An 18312-nucleotide genomic window follows, 5' to 3' on the forward strand; every position below is an offset into this window, starting at 1 on the left:
AACTAGAATTTGATGCATTCAGTTTATTTTATATCAGTAGGCTTTTTATAGTGACACCTAATATAACTTAATATAATAAAATTTCTCCACATTGGTGTCCAAAAAATGTTCTTTCCCCATGTGTTTTTGTACAGTCCATAAAACAATGAGAGAATAGTTAACTCTCAGGGGAAGAACTGGCAGGCAGACAGTATGCCCCACAAAAGTGAATGTAACTCCTTTCTCTTGAGAGGGGATGGTCTCCTATTTCCTGGTCAATAGAAAAGAATGACCTATCCTCAGGAGAGAAGGGTATGTGTGATCTATTGAGCAAAGATTTCTTTGCAAGCTGCATTTCTCGTAAATGTTGGCTGCGGTATTTGTTTAAACTTGCAAAATCTTGCATAACTTCTATTTTGCTGTGGATCTGATTGCTAGGGTATTACACATTAGTGAAATAAAGTAACTCAGTCAACTAAACTCATATTTATATAGCCCCAGTTGGACATATCAACAGTTAACTAAATTATACTAAAATATTAAAATACCGAAGGACCTCTGTTTATCTATTTCTGTTTCATGCTTGCATCTAGTGGCCTTGGTCAAGGATGCATGAACCCCATCTTCAAGGACAGACACTTTCAAACATTCAGTGGAGCTAGAGGAGCATTGTGATACAGATTTTGTCTCATATTATTTGTGCACATAGTTGTACTTTGCTGAATCAGGTGAAGAGCTCTGCAGAGCTTCAAAACCCAGTCTAATCTATGATCAGATAGCGGATGACTTAAAAGAAATGCTTATTCTCTATCACTTTTCTAGGACCGACATGGATCCTATACTGTAAAGACAAAAAAGAACTTTGTTACACCTTAACACTAACAGAGTTATCCTGGCATACATTTTTGTATTTCATCATGAATGGGGTGGAAGACTTAAGTATCCTCTTGTTCTGTTCCCAATCTGAATTGGGTGATCATATACCTGGGAATTAAGTTCTGATCTTGGAACTCCTAGAGCATATCTGATCAACAGGACTGTGGCAGACTTATGTAGCTAGCTATCTAGGTCAAGAGGGTAAGAAAGAAAACAGAGGGAGATGGGAAAACTGACCTATTTATAGGGCAATCCGAGGAACGCTTTCCTGGGAGTGAGCCCCATTGAATAGATCTGAGTAGACCTGCTTAGGATTGTTCTGGAGTATGTAACAGTGCCATCCTGATCAGATATCCTTTTAAGTCCATTGATTTTAGTGGTTTTAGAAGGGTATAATTCTATTTAGGATTGCATAGCACAGCTGCAATCCTAAAAACACTTACCTGAGAGTAAGCCCCATTGAGTAAAATGGGACTTGAGTAAACATGCATAGGATTGCTCTGTATCGTCTTTTAGGGAGGAGGATTTCCCATTTATCCCCCCCCCCATCGATTGCTGGTGGGCCCCCAATCTGTGACTTTATAATAGTAATCCTGTTACTTTTGTTCATTGCTTTTCTTTGTATCAATTGTTTACTGAACTGTATTGTAATAAGTTTATTTTGTATGACTAGTTGTATGCTGTCTTGAATTTTGGAAAGGCAGGATGTAAATTTTAAATAAGTAAATAAATGTATTGGAAATGAGGCTCCAAATATGAAAGGATCAAATATGAAAGGATTTGATTGGTTGGTAACCTATTTCTGACATTGCACAGAGCTGCCTACACAATAATAAAGTCTAAAAACGTGTACACAAATTACCAAAAGCATACAGTATATAAAATGACAACATCACAGAATCAGTGTAGAAGGATAAAAGGTCAGGCTATAGTATCACAGCAAATTGCTAAAGCTTTCTTAAAAAAAAAAGGTTTTACATTGCTTCCTAAAACCTTGTCACTGGGACGGAAAAGGCGTGTCTTTCTGAGCAATCTCTTCTAAAGACACATAAAAACGAAACCTCTGAGTTAGGTACTTGAATACTTGCTGGAATGTTGTTCAGGAGGAGAAAAGAGGATTTTATGTAAGGAAAGGAAATCCTTTTCAGATATCTGATTAATGATTAACTGTTAGATAAATTCTCTAACTAATTCCCCAAACGGACTTGGGGGGATCAGAATGCCAAAGGCTGATTCCCACAGTCCCTGCGACATAAGGCCAATCATGGCTTTTCCAGGCATTTTCTTATTTCTGACCTTTTGTGGAAGAATTTTGGCTCAGGAACAAACGTAAGTAAAGGATGATTATGTTTACTGTAGTGCTAAAGTAGTGCAAGAATCTGGGTGCAAAATGTGACAACTTAGTTGTTGTTACCTGGAACAAGACAGCTGAGCTATTCCGCTAGAACTCTGTTGGTTTCCAGCTAGTTTCTTGGTGCGGCTAAATGCTGGTCTCGATTTTTTGACATGCTATATTTCCTGGATTGGGATACCATATTCTCCAACTGTCCCTATTTTCCAAAGACAGCCTCCGTTTCGACCCTGTTCCTGCCTGTTGGAGATGCCATGTTAATATTTATTTATTCGAGTTACTGGAGGTCATTCTTCAGGGTTTAGCTCCTGCCTGGAATCTCTAGAAGGCCAAGTGTCTTGAGTTGATCCATGTTGTCTCTTGTCCAGGGCCAGTGCCAGTCATTTTTGCGCCCTAGGCAAGGCTAACTACTTGTGTCTCCCTCCCATCATTGCCAACCAATTTTCAAAAACAGATGTCTTGTAGAAAAATAAAAGCACAAAACTTTTTTTAAGACGTTATAATTAATTATATTCTACAGCACTGTTGTGGTACTTATCTTAAAATAAATAATATATGGTAAATTGTCAGTTGCATTTTTTCAAGCAACAAATTGGTTTAAAACAGTGCCCCTCAGGCCAGCTCTGCACCCCTCTGAAGTCTGCGCCCTAGGCGGCTGCCTAGTTCGCCTAATGGTAGCACCGGCCCTGCTCTTGCCATATCTCTGTCAATACAAGTGCATGAATGCTAAGGCCTCCTTGCAGCATGCAGCAGGCTGCCGTTTCACACCACACAGCTGGTAATATATTTTTTGAATGGTCACAACAATGCTTTGCAAATACATATTTAGTCAAAAGAACAAGCACAGTCTTGGCTTTAAATCAATGGAACAAAAGAAAAGAGGGCTGCACCAAACGAAACGGAGACAAAAAGCAGCAATCGGTGCCCGGGAAAAATCTTTAATAATTAAATTGCCCCAATTTATTAAATATTTTCCCTTGCACCAATTGCTGATTTTTGCCTCCATTTAAATCAGTGGAGCAAACAAATACAGTTTGCCTTCAGTAGTGTAAAATCCTGGGGGAGGTTGATCTCAGGCAGTGATCCCTGCTATGAAAATTGGGGTATAACAACCATATGCCTGATTTCCTTGGGTGAAATGTTGTAGAGAACACCGCCTCCTACCCAAACCATCCTGTATGCTATTAACAGAGGCTATTAGGAGCCACTGCCTAATGAGACAAGGGGCGAAAACGCACGGTCGCTTTAGCCTCCTTTATTCCCTGTTTCAGCCAGGATTCAGCCAGGATCTAACTCACGTTCGGCGAAACTGGCTGAATCCTGGCTGAAACAGGGAATAAAGAAGGAGGCTAAAGCGACCATGCGTTTTCGCCCAAGCAGGGCCTTTTGGATCACAGTACCCTCCATATGAAGCTTCCAACCCAAAGAAGCTCATCGAGTAGGGGGGCTGTGACTGAGTGGTAGAGCATCGGCTTGGTATGCAAGAAGGTCCCCAGCTCAATCCCCACAATCTCCAGTCAAAGGGAACAGATAGTAGATGAAGTGAATTACCTTTACCTAAGACCCTGGAGAGCTGCTGTCAGTCTGAGTAGACAATAGTGATTTTGATGGAAGAAAAAGTCAGATTCAGTATAAGGCAGCTTCGTGTATTCCTGTAAATGTTTTCCCTTAATGACTGAGATAATATAAGTTTCATATCTCGTGACCAGAGACTTTCCCATTTGTTCAGTGGTATATCATGACCCAACCTCTGTGCCCAACTAATCATAGTGGGCTAAAATGTTTTTTTCCAATAGGATGCTGGCTACTGCTTTATTGAGAAAACATAACTTTGATCAAAACCCACTTTTTAGTGAGGGACAATAATCTCTAGCAGAATGATAGCTCAGGTTTACTCATGGTGGTTAAGTTTAAATGCTACTCTTTAAGCCACGTGAGGAAATAGGAGGAAGGTTTAAGTTTAACGAAGTAGAAATGGACATTGGGAAAATGTCACCTCGAAACATCTTGATGAGTTTGAATTTTTTTTTGTAAAATTCTTTTCCGGTGGTACCTTATACCTCATAAACTAGTAGTTATATGCAGAAATTTATCAGATGCATGTTGGAGATGTAGTTGGGGAACATGCAGATTTGATACTTCTGTTGTGGGCATGTCCAAAACTGAACCTATTTTGGCAAAATGTGATTCAGTTAATGAATGATATGCTTTGCAGTAATGTACCACAAGATTCTAAGACAATTCTGTTAGGTTATTTAAAAAATATTAGTAGAAATACTTCCTCTAATGGTCGACTCATTTGACCTGAGATCTCAGGTCAGGCCACACTGGATTATTTTTTATGCTTTATTCTTATTATTTGTTTATATTTCTGTAAGTTTTTAATTACATTTTATAAAAGCTTCTTCAGACGTTACGCTAGTCTCGACTCTACTTACAACTGCTAAGATCACGCCTGTGTTATATTGGGAGGAGAGAATAGAACCCCCTTCTATAATGATTGGTTTGATTGTATAAGGAATGTGGTCTCATTTACTAACATAGTATGTTACCAAAGTATGCAAAGCAATAACTTAAAAATATATAGATAGGTTTTGTGAACATTGGTCAACTTTCGTTATGTACTGAAATGGTTACAGACAAAAATGTATCCTTTGGCTTTTTATGGATTGTTGTTAAGTATGCTTCTTTTTTCTTCTCATGTGTAATAAGCTATTATGTAATGATATGTATAATTATGTAATAATAATTAAAAAGAAATGTTATTTTAAAAAATCAGATTCTGTACAAGTTCAGTCCAATGCAGAGTTAATTAAACATATAGGGCTGCCAGCTTTACAAATAGCCTTTGTAGCCGTGCCTTCAACAGGGGTTTGTTCTCTGCAGGAATTGCAGCATAGACAAATGTTGTAAACTGCTGATTTCTCAGCTGATCAAGGCCATGTTAAAGGCACAGCTATGAAAGCTGGCTGAAAAGCTTGCAACCTTAGATGAGCCTCATTGTTTTAATGTAGACTTACCTGCAGTTCTTTACACTTTTTGTGATGCATTTTAATTCAGCATCCCTTTTTTGGGGATACGCGTTGGAACTGTAGGCTTGGGCTGTTTAAAAAAAATTAGATATGTGGACAGACAGCTGCCATTCTCCGCATATAGCAATAACTTTTAAGCTTGGTGGAAAGGAGGAACAAACTCAATAAAGAGATGTGAGATTCTCGGAATAGAGCAAGATCAAAACCAGACATCACTTCCCCATCAACCAACTCCTTTTAAAAGGTAGGGGAAAAAATCAGGGGAGCTTACCATCAGCCTTAAAAATAGCTTTCACTAAAGATCTAAAGATTTAATGTGTGCCCATGTATACACTCTTTAACTAAAAGAACCTAGCAGACATCAATGTACTTTCTTTTTTTTTTTTTTTTGCTGTCAAGTCACAGCTGGCTTATGGCAACCCCATGGGGTTTTCAAGGCAGGAGACATTCAGAGGTGATTTGCCATTGCCTTCTCCTGCGAGATCTGAGGAGAATAGGCTAGCCTGGGCTATCCATCAATGCCATAGGTACATCAGTATCCTCCCTATATTAAATAGCAGTTAAGCCTTTACAATGTTGTTCTTAGAAGATAAGGCTAAAGCAGACGTACCTTGGGAGAAAGTCTTGTTGATATTAATGTGACCGAGTAAACATGCGTAGGATCTGGCTGTGAGAAATATAATGAATTTTAAAAATATAAAAATAGGTGATAACCTCTTATTGAACCAACCAGTGTTGGTGTAGGAGAGAGTAAGCTTTCAAATCACACCAGTGTTTTAAATTTTTGCCTGATGAAGAGTTCTGAGCAACTTGAAGCTTGCATCCTCCTTCATTTTTATCTACCTAAAAATGGCTTTAAAGTTGAAACGGAAGTAGCATTTTTTCGTAGCTTCCAAGTGGGGGGGGGGAATGAAAATGCACCCCTGCCAAGACTGTAGCAGCAAGTGGCATGGCAGCTAGCAGAATGGTGTCCCTATGCCCTGTCCCTGTGTTGCTGTTGCCCCCCCCCGCACCTCTTCATCTCTCCCCCCCCCCAAAAAAGCACAGATGAGACTATGATTTAGGTGCCTGGCATCAGACCTTTTCCCACCTGAGCTACAAAGCTACAGCTGTAGCTTCTCCTGTTGTCACCCTGCTGGGTTTCCCCTTTGAACTGGCTCAAAGGGGTTTTTCCTTTGGTCTGATTTGAATGGAAAGTCCCAGGGTGGCCCATTAGCCAGGGTCGTCTGAACAGCATTATAGGCCCTGGGCAAAGCAGTACACTGGGGCCCCTACCTGCACAACCACTTTCAGGAATAAAAATGTAAATGGTCGATAAAATTAAAGATATATTGGTGCTTCCATAATGAACCAGTCCTTTCTTACATTATGCTTCAGTATTTATTCTAAATATAAACCCAAATTAACATTAATATTGTTCATTGTCTTTAGTAAAACACATGCTAAATATGCATTTTCCAATAACGAATATTTGTAGTTTAGCATAATATTGGTAGCAAGTCACAACCTGCATAGATTAGCATGGGGCTCACAAGCAACTGCCCAGCGTGCCCATGTGTTAAGACAGCCCTGCCATTAGCATGTGGACACACTGTCATGTGGACACTTCTATTTAAATTGTGTGCTTGTTGCATAACAAAGATGAGAGAACATTGAAAAATGAATACTCATAACTGACATTTGCTAGAAATATGTCTCCTTTACTGCAGTAGTTAATGCAGGCATATGCACCAAGGCTCCAAATACTTTCATGGTTAATTATAGAATCAATTAATATTACACACGGTTCCCAACCTTTTTCGAGTCGCGACCCCCTTTTACAATTGCCAAGTAACCTGCGACCCCCGCCACATTTGCATAAAGCCATAAAATGACATTTTCAATATATTTGAGATATTTGTCGCATTTTTACCTCCGTGTCCCTCAGTATTGTGACGGGTAAGGCCGCCTCAGGGGGGGGTAGGCAGTGGTCCTGTGGGGGTGGCAACTGACTCTAAGAAAGGCAATAACCACTGGAATTTAAAGAGGGTTCATATATGACAGGGGGAGGGGGAGTTCCCTAGGTTTCCAGAGACACCCCCCCCTCACTTTGACCTTTCCAGGACTCAAACCTGTTCCATTGCCGCTAACAAAGCATTTGCCTCTCCGCTGGTTCCCTGGGGACCCTTGGGCATGTCAGGTTCTCTCAACCAAACCAACCTTATATGGTTGTTGTACGTGTCGAATACAGGGAAAGAAGCGGGGAAACCTTCCCCCTGGGCGACCCCTGCTGGAAGTTGTAGTAGCTGACGGCCGTCTGGGCGACCCTCTGGGCAGTCAGGCTGGAGGCGTCCAGCGACCATCCGGCACCCGGCTGTCGGTGCCTCCAGATCATTAGGTATAGTTTAGCAGGCATTGACCTGATCTCTGGACTGTGTTCTAGAATAACTGCATATTTGCATCTTTGAATAGCTGAGCTTTCAACAGGTATCTAAGCTAGACATCAAAGCCATCTATTAAAAACCATGTTCTAGTAACTCCAAGTATAGGCTGGCCAGTTTTTAATATCGCATTCCCATAAAAGGTGAGGGAGCGTCTTATGGCTTCTCTGCTCTGGGTTGCCTCAGATTAAACAGATTATTGAGATTCTTTCCAATCTGGGGTGTGGCTTGGCTTCGGCACTGAAATGGTCTGTCCTTAATTTGACATGGAGTGTGACTCCATGTGCAGATAACAGCAAGGATTTTTTTAAATTATACGAGTCCTCTACACTTACCATCAACATCCTTTGCTCTGCCTAGCTGAGGTGGAATTGGGAGATACTATTCTGCAGGGAACATAAGAAGAGCTCTGCAGAAACAAACCAGTGGTCTATCTAGTCCACCATCCTGTTTCAGGCAGTGGCCCACCAGTTGCCATGAAGGGCCAAAAAAACAGGCCCAGAAGCCAAGGCCTTCCCTTGATGTTGACTCTTAGCACAGGTATTCAGAGGTTTGCTGTCTCTGAATATGGAGATTCCCTGTAGTCACCATGACTAGTAGCCATTGATGAGCCCGTCCTCCATAAACCTGTGTAGTTCTCTCTTAAAGCTATCTGTGCTTGTGGCCTTCAGTATATGCACAGTGAATTCCACAATTATTCATTGAGAAAAGAATTATTTTCTTTGGTCTATCCTGAATCTATTGCCCATCAACTTCATTGGGTGATCCCCAAGAATGGTTTAGCTAGGAGATGATTGTTCAGCTTCATGACTTTTGGCACATGGAGCTCCACAAAGCTCCATCATGTCAATTTCCTCATGTCTCATAAAACTATTGGGAGAGGTTGCCATGTTTGGGGACCTTCCATTTTGTTTCCAAACCTATTTCCCACGGAGATAACATTGTTGCTGCTTAGCATTTTACTGCTATTGGCCATGTTGGTGTATTTATATTCCCGTGTAAAGGTAGGAATGGGCTAACTTTGTTATGGAGCACAATAGCTCTTCTATAAGGAGACCTGTGCTTGAGTTCTGTAGAGGGTTAGTGCATGGCCTTTAAAAGAAAGAACCAGGGGAATACAGTGTAAAATTGGTGGCTCATTCAAAATGGCACAAATAAGCACATGAGAGACTTGTGACAATCCCCATAATTGAAATAATATGTCATGGGCACCATTCAGTCGGTTCCCAAGACACTAGAACAAGGGCCAGACCCAAAACTTGTACTATACTTGTGCTTACTGGGACATAAAGTACAGTTTTCCAGGAGTTGCAGCTGTTCGTTTGCATGATGGGGAACAGTAATTCCTGCAGAACCAAAGTATTGTTAGTGAAATCATCTGGCTGGAATACTGATGGCTGCGTGACCTCCCCCGCCCCTCCAAACCACAAGGTCTGGAAAGGCCCTTACTAAAGCTTTAGTTTTGTCCTTGTCTTATAGGTATGTCATTACCGCGCCCAAAGTGATCCGCGCAGGAGCATCGGAGAAGGTGGTGATTCAAGCCTTTGGATACGAGCAAGAGTTTCCCGTGACAATATCTATTAAAAGCTTTCCAGATAAACAAACTGCTTATGCCTCGGGCCGTATCCAGCTGACTCCAGCCAATAAGTTCCAAGGTTCTGTTACTTTAACGGTACGTCGTAAAGTAAGCTTGATTCATGTGTGCTCAATTTATTTATTTTTAAAGACTAAATATACCGTATGTATATTTATTTATTTACAATATTGATAAGCCTGCCTTTCTCCTGAGCATTTCAGGACCCAAGATGCATAAAAAACGTATAATCTTTTAAATAAAACAAACATTTAAAATAACCTAAAAACACTGTGCAACGTCATTAGTTTCTTCAGCGCGTGCGTGAGCCTTGCTACATTAATGAATGGACCCTGTTTCCTTGAGAAAGCTCACGGTGTCCTTTTGCAGAGTGAAGCGAAAGTTACTGAAGGGGAGGGGAAGCCTTTGGAATGTGTGTGCGTACGTGTTTGGAGCTAAAGGAAAGGGGGCCCACTGGGAAGTGGCTTCTGTGGTTTTGCTTGTAAGCAGCTTATGCGTGTAGCTTGCGTGTATGTCTGAATGTGATGCAGGTATGATTACTCAGGCGCAACACCACTGGGTATTCCCCTTTTGCCCAGCCTAAAGCTGCCCCAAAGAGGCCTCTGGAATGGCTCTGTTTTGCAATCTCGCTGGAATGCAGGAGGGTCGGAGCACCCCAACCTCTTCCAGGAGGCTGTTCCAAAAGCATGGCCACCACTAGCTGAAAAGGTTTGCTCCACGACCGTTGCCAAATGCTCTGTCAAGGGGACTGCTGTCAGTAGATCCTGCTGGGTAGAATCATGTTGTGATACAGCATCTTGCAGGCAGAAGCAGTCATAGAAACATAGAGGCTTATCGCAACAACAATTTACAGCATATTATCATTGTGCTCGGTGTGTGTGTTTTGGATGCATATTCTTCATTTCCGATCGCACCGTGCCTGTTAAGACTGCTCCCAAGACGGTTTATCGTCATATCACAAGGAGAAGCGTGAGGGAACACTGCGTCATGTCTATGTCTTTGATGCTTCCCTGCCTCCCCTCCCCTTTTTTTTCACGCATGCGCAATATCATTGATCCAAAGGAGTGCTGTACACCATTAAGAATTGCCTCATTTGCACGGCAGGGAAACCCTAATCACAACCTATGCAGGCATCCCCCCCAAAAAAAACCCCAAAACGAGCCATTCCTTGCACAGTGCTAATCACAGAGCTTCCGTCTTTTCGGGCGTTGGTCCAACGATCTTGCATTTTTTCTTTGGGACAAGCACATTAAAAACATTTTTTTGAGAGCAGGGAGTCAGTGGGAGAAAGGGAGGAACAGGCGGGGAGAAACTTTGTGCTGGCAGGAGAGCTCTGACTTTGTGTGTGTGTGTGTGTGTGTGTGTGTGTGTGCGGGCGCTCTCTCTCTCCCTCAGTCTCTCTCTCTTCCTCCTCCTGCTGCTTCCCCCTCCCCCATCTGCCACTCGCAGCAATTTCGTTACTTTTCCAGCCCTCGCCCTCCTCTGCATTTCTTCCCCCTCAAGCCCACGAACCGTTTACAAAATCCACTTCAAGGACATTCCATATGAGGGAAATGTTTGATTGGGACCCTGCACAAATAAAAATGGTTGGTCTAAAGTTCCAACGTTCCAGTGTTCCTTTGTAAGACCACAAGCACTTGGGGGGTGGGATTAAGTAACAATAATGATTGGTGGATGCAAACTGGAGGGGAGGGGGAAGGTGGGATGGGAGGAGAAAGGTTTTTCATTGGGTGTTGCAAAAAGAGGGGAGGAGAACTGAATAGCGTATGTAACTGAACTGAACTGGATTGCCAGTTTTGAAACGACATAACGAAATACATCTTGGTATAGGCGTTTTGGGAAAAAACAGATGTCTGGAGCTTCCAAAGCATTTCCAAGCCGAAATGGGAGGTCTGAGGTGCTATCTAACTTGGATAACACATTTTTTTAAATGTAGTATATACTGAGTGCGTTAGGCCCCATAGAGTTGGAAGGGACCACCAGGGTCATCTAGTCCAAACCCCCTGCACAATGCAGGAAATGCACACTTTTCCCCCAACCTCTCAGTGACCCCTACTCCATTCCCAGAAGATGGCAAAAAACAAAGAAACAACCCTCCAGGATTACTGGCCAATCTGACCTGGAGGAAAATTGCTTCTTGACCCTAAAGTGGTGATTAGCATTTCCCTGTGCACATAAGAAAGGGTCACAAGAGCCAAGTACTGACACAACCCTTCCTGCCCTCCCTGTCATGATCTGCCTGAATCCTTAAGTATGTGGGCCCCAGGTCATGAAGGGCTTTAAAGGCAAGCACCGACACCTTGAATTAAGAAGCTACATGCTTGGGAATTTCTATTAAACACACTGGAATTTACTTCCTGGTTAGGGCTGCCAGGTCCCTTTTTACAACCAGCTGGAGGTTTTTGGGGCGGAGCCTGAGGACGACAGGGTTTGGGGAGGAGAGGGACTTCAATGCCATAGAGTCCAATTGCCAAAGCAGCCATTTTCTCCAGGGGAACTGATCTCTGTCTGCTGGAGATCAGTTGTAATAGCAGGAGATCTCCAGCTAGTACCTCGAGGTTGGCAGCCCTATTCCTGGTATAAACCTGCTCAGTAGCAGACTGCACAGCCAGTGAATCAATTACTGATGTGGCATGGCTGCTGCCAAGAAAACACTTTCCTCATGCTTTAGGTTCCATGTTGCAGCAGCAGCGTCATATGCAAATCCTAGATGTATGAGGCATCTAGAATGCCTGGGTACTTTCTACATCAGTGCTCCCGCTCCATTGGAGCCTCTGTCCCTGGCACAGGAGGTAACCATGTGATTCTGAAACCACCCTGAAGTTTTAGGAGGAAGGACAAGATAAAAAATGTGTTGAAAGACAGATGTGAGATCAACCGTCAGTAGCATATGGGCTGGACCATAAATGCCTACTTAACAGTTAGGGCCAGGTCATGTGTTCACGGTTGATATGCATGTTTAAAGTTTTAAAAAATTAATTCTGGTCATGCCTTTTTTACAGTCACATATTACATATTACTTGTCAGTGTTAATCCAAAGAGATTATATTTGCTGGGTTTTTTTTTAAAAACAAAAACAATGTTCCCTGTTTCCAGATTCAGCCAAAGGATTTAGGAAACACAGACTCAACAAATGTAGTTACATCTGTGTACCTGGAAGCTGTTTCTCCACACTTTACAAAAGAGAAGAAAATGCATGTTACGTATGAAAATGGATTTCTCTTCATTCAGACTGACAAACCTGTTTATACTCCAGATCAGTCAGGTGAACACACCTTTTTAAAATCCTTCTAAGTATCCAGTTATAATACTGCACTGTCTTAATATTTAAAAGTAATACTTTGCTTTTGAGGTGGGGGGGATTCTAAGGGCTGGTGTAATAAAGTGAAAGTGGGAGTTGTGAGCAGCAGATTTGAACCCAGGTCTTCATTATGCAATACTGACTTCTATTTCTCATCTATAATCATGACAAAAGTGCTTGACATTTGCCAAAAAACATCAGTTGACTTGCATATGATTCCATTTACTTGAATGCAACACAGTTCTCTTTTACTGTTGTTTAGAAACGTGCTGGATGAGCCCTGTGTTGCATTTGATAATCCAAAAGTACCCTTCTGTCCGTAGGTAACAAAGGCCAACAGGAGTCTGTTAGGACTGCAGTTACCACCTGATCTCGTTTTATCAGAAATATTGTGTTTGACATTTATTTTAAATTATTTTTGCAGTGAAGGTTAGGCTCTACTCTTTAAATGAAGAACTGAGGCCGGCACGAAGGCCAGCCACGTTAACATTTGTGGTGAGTGCAACATAAGTGAATCTAACTGTTTTTCCAGCAAGGTGTGGTGGTAGTTTTGATTAGTGAAACCGCGTGGGTGGTCGAAGAGTTACGGCCTTGTGCCTTCTCCGTGTGATCCTGATCTAAATCAGGACTGTGAGAGTACTGGCAGTTCGCCTTTTACAGACAAATGGAGATTCATGATGTTCAACTAATCTCTTTTTTATAGAATACAGAAATAAGAGGTGGAAGTACTAGAAAATGGCCCTAATTTCATGCAAACCAACTGTTATAATCCTGAAAGTTAGCCCTTTGGACAGATAGATGGACGTATAAAAACAATCTTGTCTGTTGTGATTTTTTGGTTTACTAGTAAGAGCCCCATGGTGCAGTGGTAGGTAAGCTGCAGTACTGCAGTCCAAGCTCTGCTCACGATCTGAGTTCGATCCCGACACAAGTCGGGTTCAGGTAGCCAGCTCAAGGTTGACGCAGCCTTCCATCCTTCCGAGGTTGGTAAAATGAGTACCCAGCTTGCTGGGGGTAAAGAGTAGACGACTGGGGAAGGCAGTGGCAAGCCACCCCGCAAACATAGTCTGCCTAGTCAACGTCTGGATGTGACGTCACCCCATGGGTCAGTAATGACCTGGTGCTTGCACAGGGGACTACCTTTACCTTTTTAATCCGCTAGTATTGCCATTAGCGAAACCCCTAAATATGCAGGCTTGGGTCCTAAGTCTTACTTCGGTTTGTGCCCCCTCTTTGTCCACTGCAGAGCAGGTCCTCCACTGCACAGTGCTTTCCTCGGGCGCTAGGTGCTTTTTGGCTCATTGAAAAATGCTGGTCTTGAATGAGCGGATGCTCGTAGCACTGGATGAACATTGTTCCACAGTGGAGGACCACCCTTGCAGATAGAAAAGGACACTCATGATTATGAACAGCAAAGGCCATTCCCAATTCCTATTAAAAAGGCAAAGGAAAAGGTCCCCTGTGCAAGCACCGGGTCATTCCTGATTCATGGGGTGACATCACATGCCGACGTTTCTTTACGGGGTGGTTTGCCAGTGCCTTCCCCCCAGTCATCTTCCCTTTACCCCCAGCAAGCTGGGTACTCGTTTTACCGACCTGGGAAGGATGGAAGGCTGAGTCAACCTTGAGCCGGCTACCTGAAACCCACTTCCGTTGGGATCGAACTCAGGTCGTGAGCAGCGCTTTGGACTGCAGTACTGCAGTTTACCACTCTGCGCCACGGGCTCCTATTAACCAATGATAATTCAACAGAGTGTCTACAGTCAGTGTACCCAGATGCTGGGAACAAACAGCTGAGGGTGGTATTGTATTGCTTGTGAGGTTCCAGAGGCAGCAGGCTGGTGAGAGAAACAGAATGCAGGTCGAGGTGGGACCTTGCTGTCATCCAGCTGGACAGTTCTCCAAGTCACCACTTGCTGGGTTGGCGGAGTAATTAAAGGGCCATTTCACACAATACAAAATCCTTCCGGCAGCCACAAGGACTTTATGAGAGTCCTGTGCTTCCCAGATGTATGCAGCCCCAATTATTATTGTAACCTTGGTACATCTGAAGGGGCTTCAGCCTCCCCCCGCACACATACTGTTTTTTCATCCTGAAGCAGCCCTGGGGAGCCACTGTTTTCTTCAGTGGAAAACTTAGGTGTAGTGATGGCTTTACAAAGGGGTGCCCCTGACCATTTCAGGATTTGAAAATGGGCAGTGGCGGGGTGGTGGTGAAACCCCGGGTTGCCAGGTCCCTATCTGCCACTGGCAGGAGGTTTGGGGGCGGAGCCTGAGGAGGGTGGGGTTTGAGGAGGGGAGGGACTTCAATGCCATAGAGTCCAATTGCCAAAGCCCATTTTCTCCAGGTGAACTGGTTTCTATCGGCTGGAGATCTGTTGGAACAGCAGGAGATCTCCACTGAGTACCTGGAGGTTGGCAACCCTAGTGAAGCCCCTTCTCCTTGTGGGCTGTGGTCATAATCAGGATTGGGTCCATGTGTGTATGTGAGGCACAGAACTCCCATTACAGATCTGATATAAAGTCCTTTGCAATTGGCTGTAAGAGGTGCATCCAAGCTACCAGACAGGGAAGCGGATTATTTTTTATTTTCTTTCAGAATAAACGGAGGAGGAGAGAACCATGATATATACACCATCCCGAGTAAAGGGCAGGGTACAAATGTAACAGGTAGATAAGTGTGGTCAAGTGGACTAGTACAACTTATTTTTGTGAGCACTTATTTTGAGAGCTGAGTTAAGACAAGGATTGCCTTGAAAAAGCAAACAAAGATAGCCCTTCTGATTATCTAAAGATATAAAAGTTTATTCCATAAACAATGAAAGTTGTAGTGTATTGTATGGTAAGTTTGATTTTATTTTTTTTCCGATAAAGGATCCAGAAGGAGTAGAAGTGGACATTATAAAAGAAGATGATTTTACCGGAGTTATATCATTCCCTGACTTCAAAATTCCACCATACCCTAAGTAGATCTATTACAATTTTAAATATTACTGGCAAAAGCCTTTGTATTGCTTTGCAAATAATTGTGCTTATTCTAGTAGCATAATCAATGTGGTTAGATTTAAAATATTGTGTACATCCCATAATCCATTGAGCAGATTTAAGCATTGGCCTCATATATGCAGTCTATATATCAGCCAATATTTTAGAGCCCCAAAAGATTGGAAAGTATTGGGCATAGCATTTTGTTAAAAACAAACAAACACCAAAACACTATCTGTTGGATAATCATTTTGGAATTAAGGACCACATTTTGATCGAAATAGATTTCTCTGTGGAATATGCAGAAGGATTGTCATTATGCCTACTTGGTACCTATGTAGGGTTGCCAACCACTAGGTGGAGCCTGGATATCTCCCGGAATTACAACTGATCTCCAGACTATGGAGATCAGTTCTCCTGGAGAAAATGGCTGTTCTGGAGGGTGGTTTCTATGGCATTATATCCCACTGAAGTCCCTCCCCTCCCCTGATCCTCCCCTCCCCAGGCCCCACCCCCTGAATCTCCAGGTATTTTCCAATCCGGAGTTGGCAACCCTATACCTATGGTTATTTAAGAAACAGTGTTCTGTTTCAGGCAAGATCAATCCTTATTTGAGCTGGCTTCACGGCAAAGCAGGCATTAGTTACCGTGAGATGCTTCAAACAAAGGTGTGTGCTATGTCTCTCAGGGCCAAAGCATTGTATCTTTGAGCTTGGAACATACTTGTGGTCCCTTCTCCAGTGACTCCCATCTCCTACAATCTCATGAGGCATGAAGGAAGGTTTGTTTTATTTCTGAAATGACATAAATAGGCCATGCGATGGTAACAGGCTTGTAGTCTGGGTTCTCCCAGCTCCCAGGACTAGGTAGGATGAGAAGGGAAATCCCATTCCTGCCCCCCACCCCCACCATACTTGGGCCATCACAACTCTTGCAGTACTGGACTGCCCCAGAAAGCTTGTGTGGGGTTGCATGTTTGAATGTGCCCCATGCTATCGTTCTGAATGGTGAAAGCTAATGTTGGATTGTGAGGGCTTTGTTATGCCCAAATCCCTGTTAAATTAGCAGAGTGCACAAAGGCTGTTGTGCGCAGAGAAGCCCATCCAAACCTCTGTGTGTGCCAGGAACAAAATTGCTAGGAGCCTTTTGTCTATTTAACTAATATACTTCATTTATTGTAGGAAATCCATTTCTGGATAGGATAAAGTATAGTTGCCTATCTATTCTAACCAACTAGGATGGAGGGAGATCCAGGACATGTGTCCTTCTCCTTCCCTCATGGTGGCAAGATGGAGAAGAGTGCCACTGTGTGTGAGGAGGTGAGGAAGAAGCAGGAAGGAAGGAAGTCTCCCTAAGAGTAGCAATCTACACATCAGAGGGATAGGTCAGAGCCGTAGAGAAAGGATGCCCCAGTGTCTTGTCCCCTATATCTCTCTGATATATATTTTTTTTATTTTTTACCTAAAATATGAACATGCTTAAAACAATAACACTTTTACAGTATTTTATTTTATTTAACAGTCTTTGATAATTGGCATCTTGGGATTAGGGAAGGTGGCTGCCTCAGCTGGCGAGCCCACAGTGGACTCGCCAACCTAGATCGGGAGTGGGGGGATGGCTGGCTCGTGGGCCGGATAAGAGCCCCCAATAAGGTTGCCAACCTCCAGGTACTAGCTGGAGATCTCCTGTTATTACAACTGATCTCCAGCCAATAGAGATAAGTTCACCTGGAGAAAATGGCCGTTTGGACAATTGGACTCTATGGCATTGAAGTTCCTCCCCTCCACAAACCCTGCCCTCCTCAGGCTCTTCCCCAACAACCTCCCACCGGTGGTGAAGAGGGACCTGGCAACCCTAGCCCTTAAGGGGCCTGATCCAGCCCTCGGGCCTTATGTTTGACACCCCTGTGCTAGGACATTTGAATTATATGGTCACCTGCATATATGGTCACCTGCAAAAGCTCCAATTGCTGAAAAAGCCTGTTGCATGTCGTCCTTCGGAGAGGGTGGGTTCCACTGGAAATGAGGGCGCGGTGGGAAAGAAACCCAATTATCTTGGCTGTATCTGCTAAAGCTCACATCACTATAATAAACAGTAAAAATTAACAACAGCCGAGATGCTAGTACACTCCTCACATCTCACAAGGCAAAAGGGCTATCAAAATCAATAGTCAGCAGACATCGGGCGAAAACGCATGGTCACTTTAGTCTCCTTTATTCCCTGTTTCAGCCAGGATTCAGCCAGGATCGAACGCACATTCGGCGAAACACATTCGTTCGATCCTGGCTGAATCCTGGCTGAAACAGGGAATAAAGGAGGCTAAAGCGACCATGCGTTTTCGCCCTTAGCCTCCTTTATTCCCTGTTTCAGCCAGGATTCAGCCAGGATCGAACACATGCGTTTTGCCGAACATGCGTTTGATCCTGGCTAAATCCTGGCTGAAACAGGGAATAAAGGAGGCTAAAGCGACCATGCGTTTTCGCCCTTAGCCTCCTTTATTCCCTGTTTCAGCCAGGATTCAGCCAGGATCGAACACATGCGTTTTGCCGAACATGCGTTTGATCCTGGCTAAATCCTGGCTGAAACAGGGAATAAAGGAGGCTAAAGCGACCATGCGTTTTCGCCCTTAGCCTCTTTTATTCCCTGTTTCAGCCAGGATTCAGCCAGGATCGAATGCATGCGTTTCGCCGAACGTACGTTCGATCCTGGCTGAATCCTGGCTGAAACAGGGACTAAAGGAGGCTAAAGCGACCATCCGTTATCGCCTTTAGCCT

The 18312-nt window shown here is 43.3% G+C and overlaps 1 protein-coding gene across 1 annotated transcript in view; it reads left to right on the forward strand.

Annotated features, from left to right (window-relative positions):
- Positions 1-2119: 2119 nt before the first annotated feature.
- C5 (complement C5) overlaps positions 2120-18312 on the forward strand; it is a 78037-nt gene continuing 61844 nt past the window's right edge. The window contains exons 1-5 of the mRNA XM_056860498.1: positions 2120-2184; positions 9138-9330; positions 12349-12517; positions 12978-13048; positions 15428-15519. Of these exons, the coding sequence (XP_056716476.1) occupies positions 2120-2184; positions 9138-9330; positions 12349-12517; positions 12978-13048; positions 15428-15519 (590 nt within the window). The remainder of the gene's footprint in view (positions 2185-9137; positions 9331-12348; positions 12518-12977; positions 13049-15427; positions 15520-18312) is intronic.

Source organism: Euleptes europaea, chromosome 14 (genome assembly GCF_029931775.1).
Source record: "Euleptes europaea isolate rEulEur1 chromosome 14, rEulEur1.hap1, whole genome shotgun sequence".
Taxonomy (NCBI): domain Eukaryota; kingdom Metazoa; phylum Chordata; class Lepidosauria; order Squamata; family Sphaerodactylidae; genus Euleptes; species Euleptes europaea.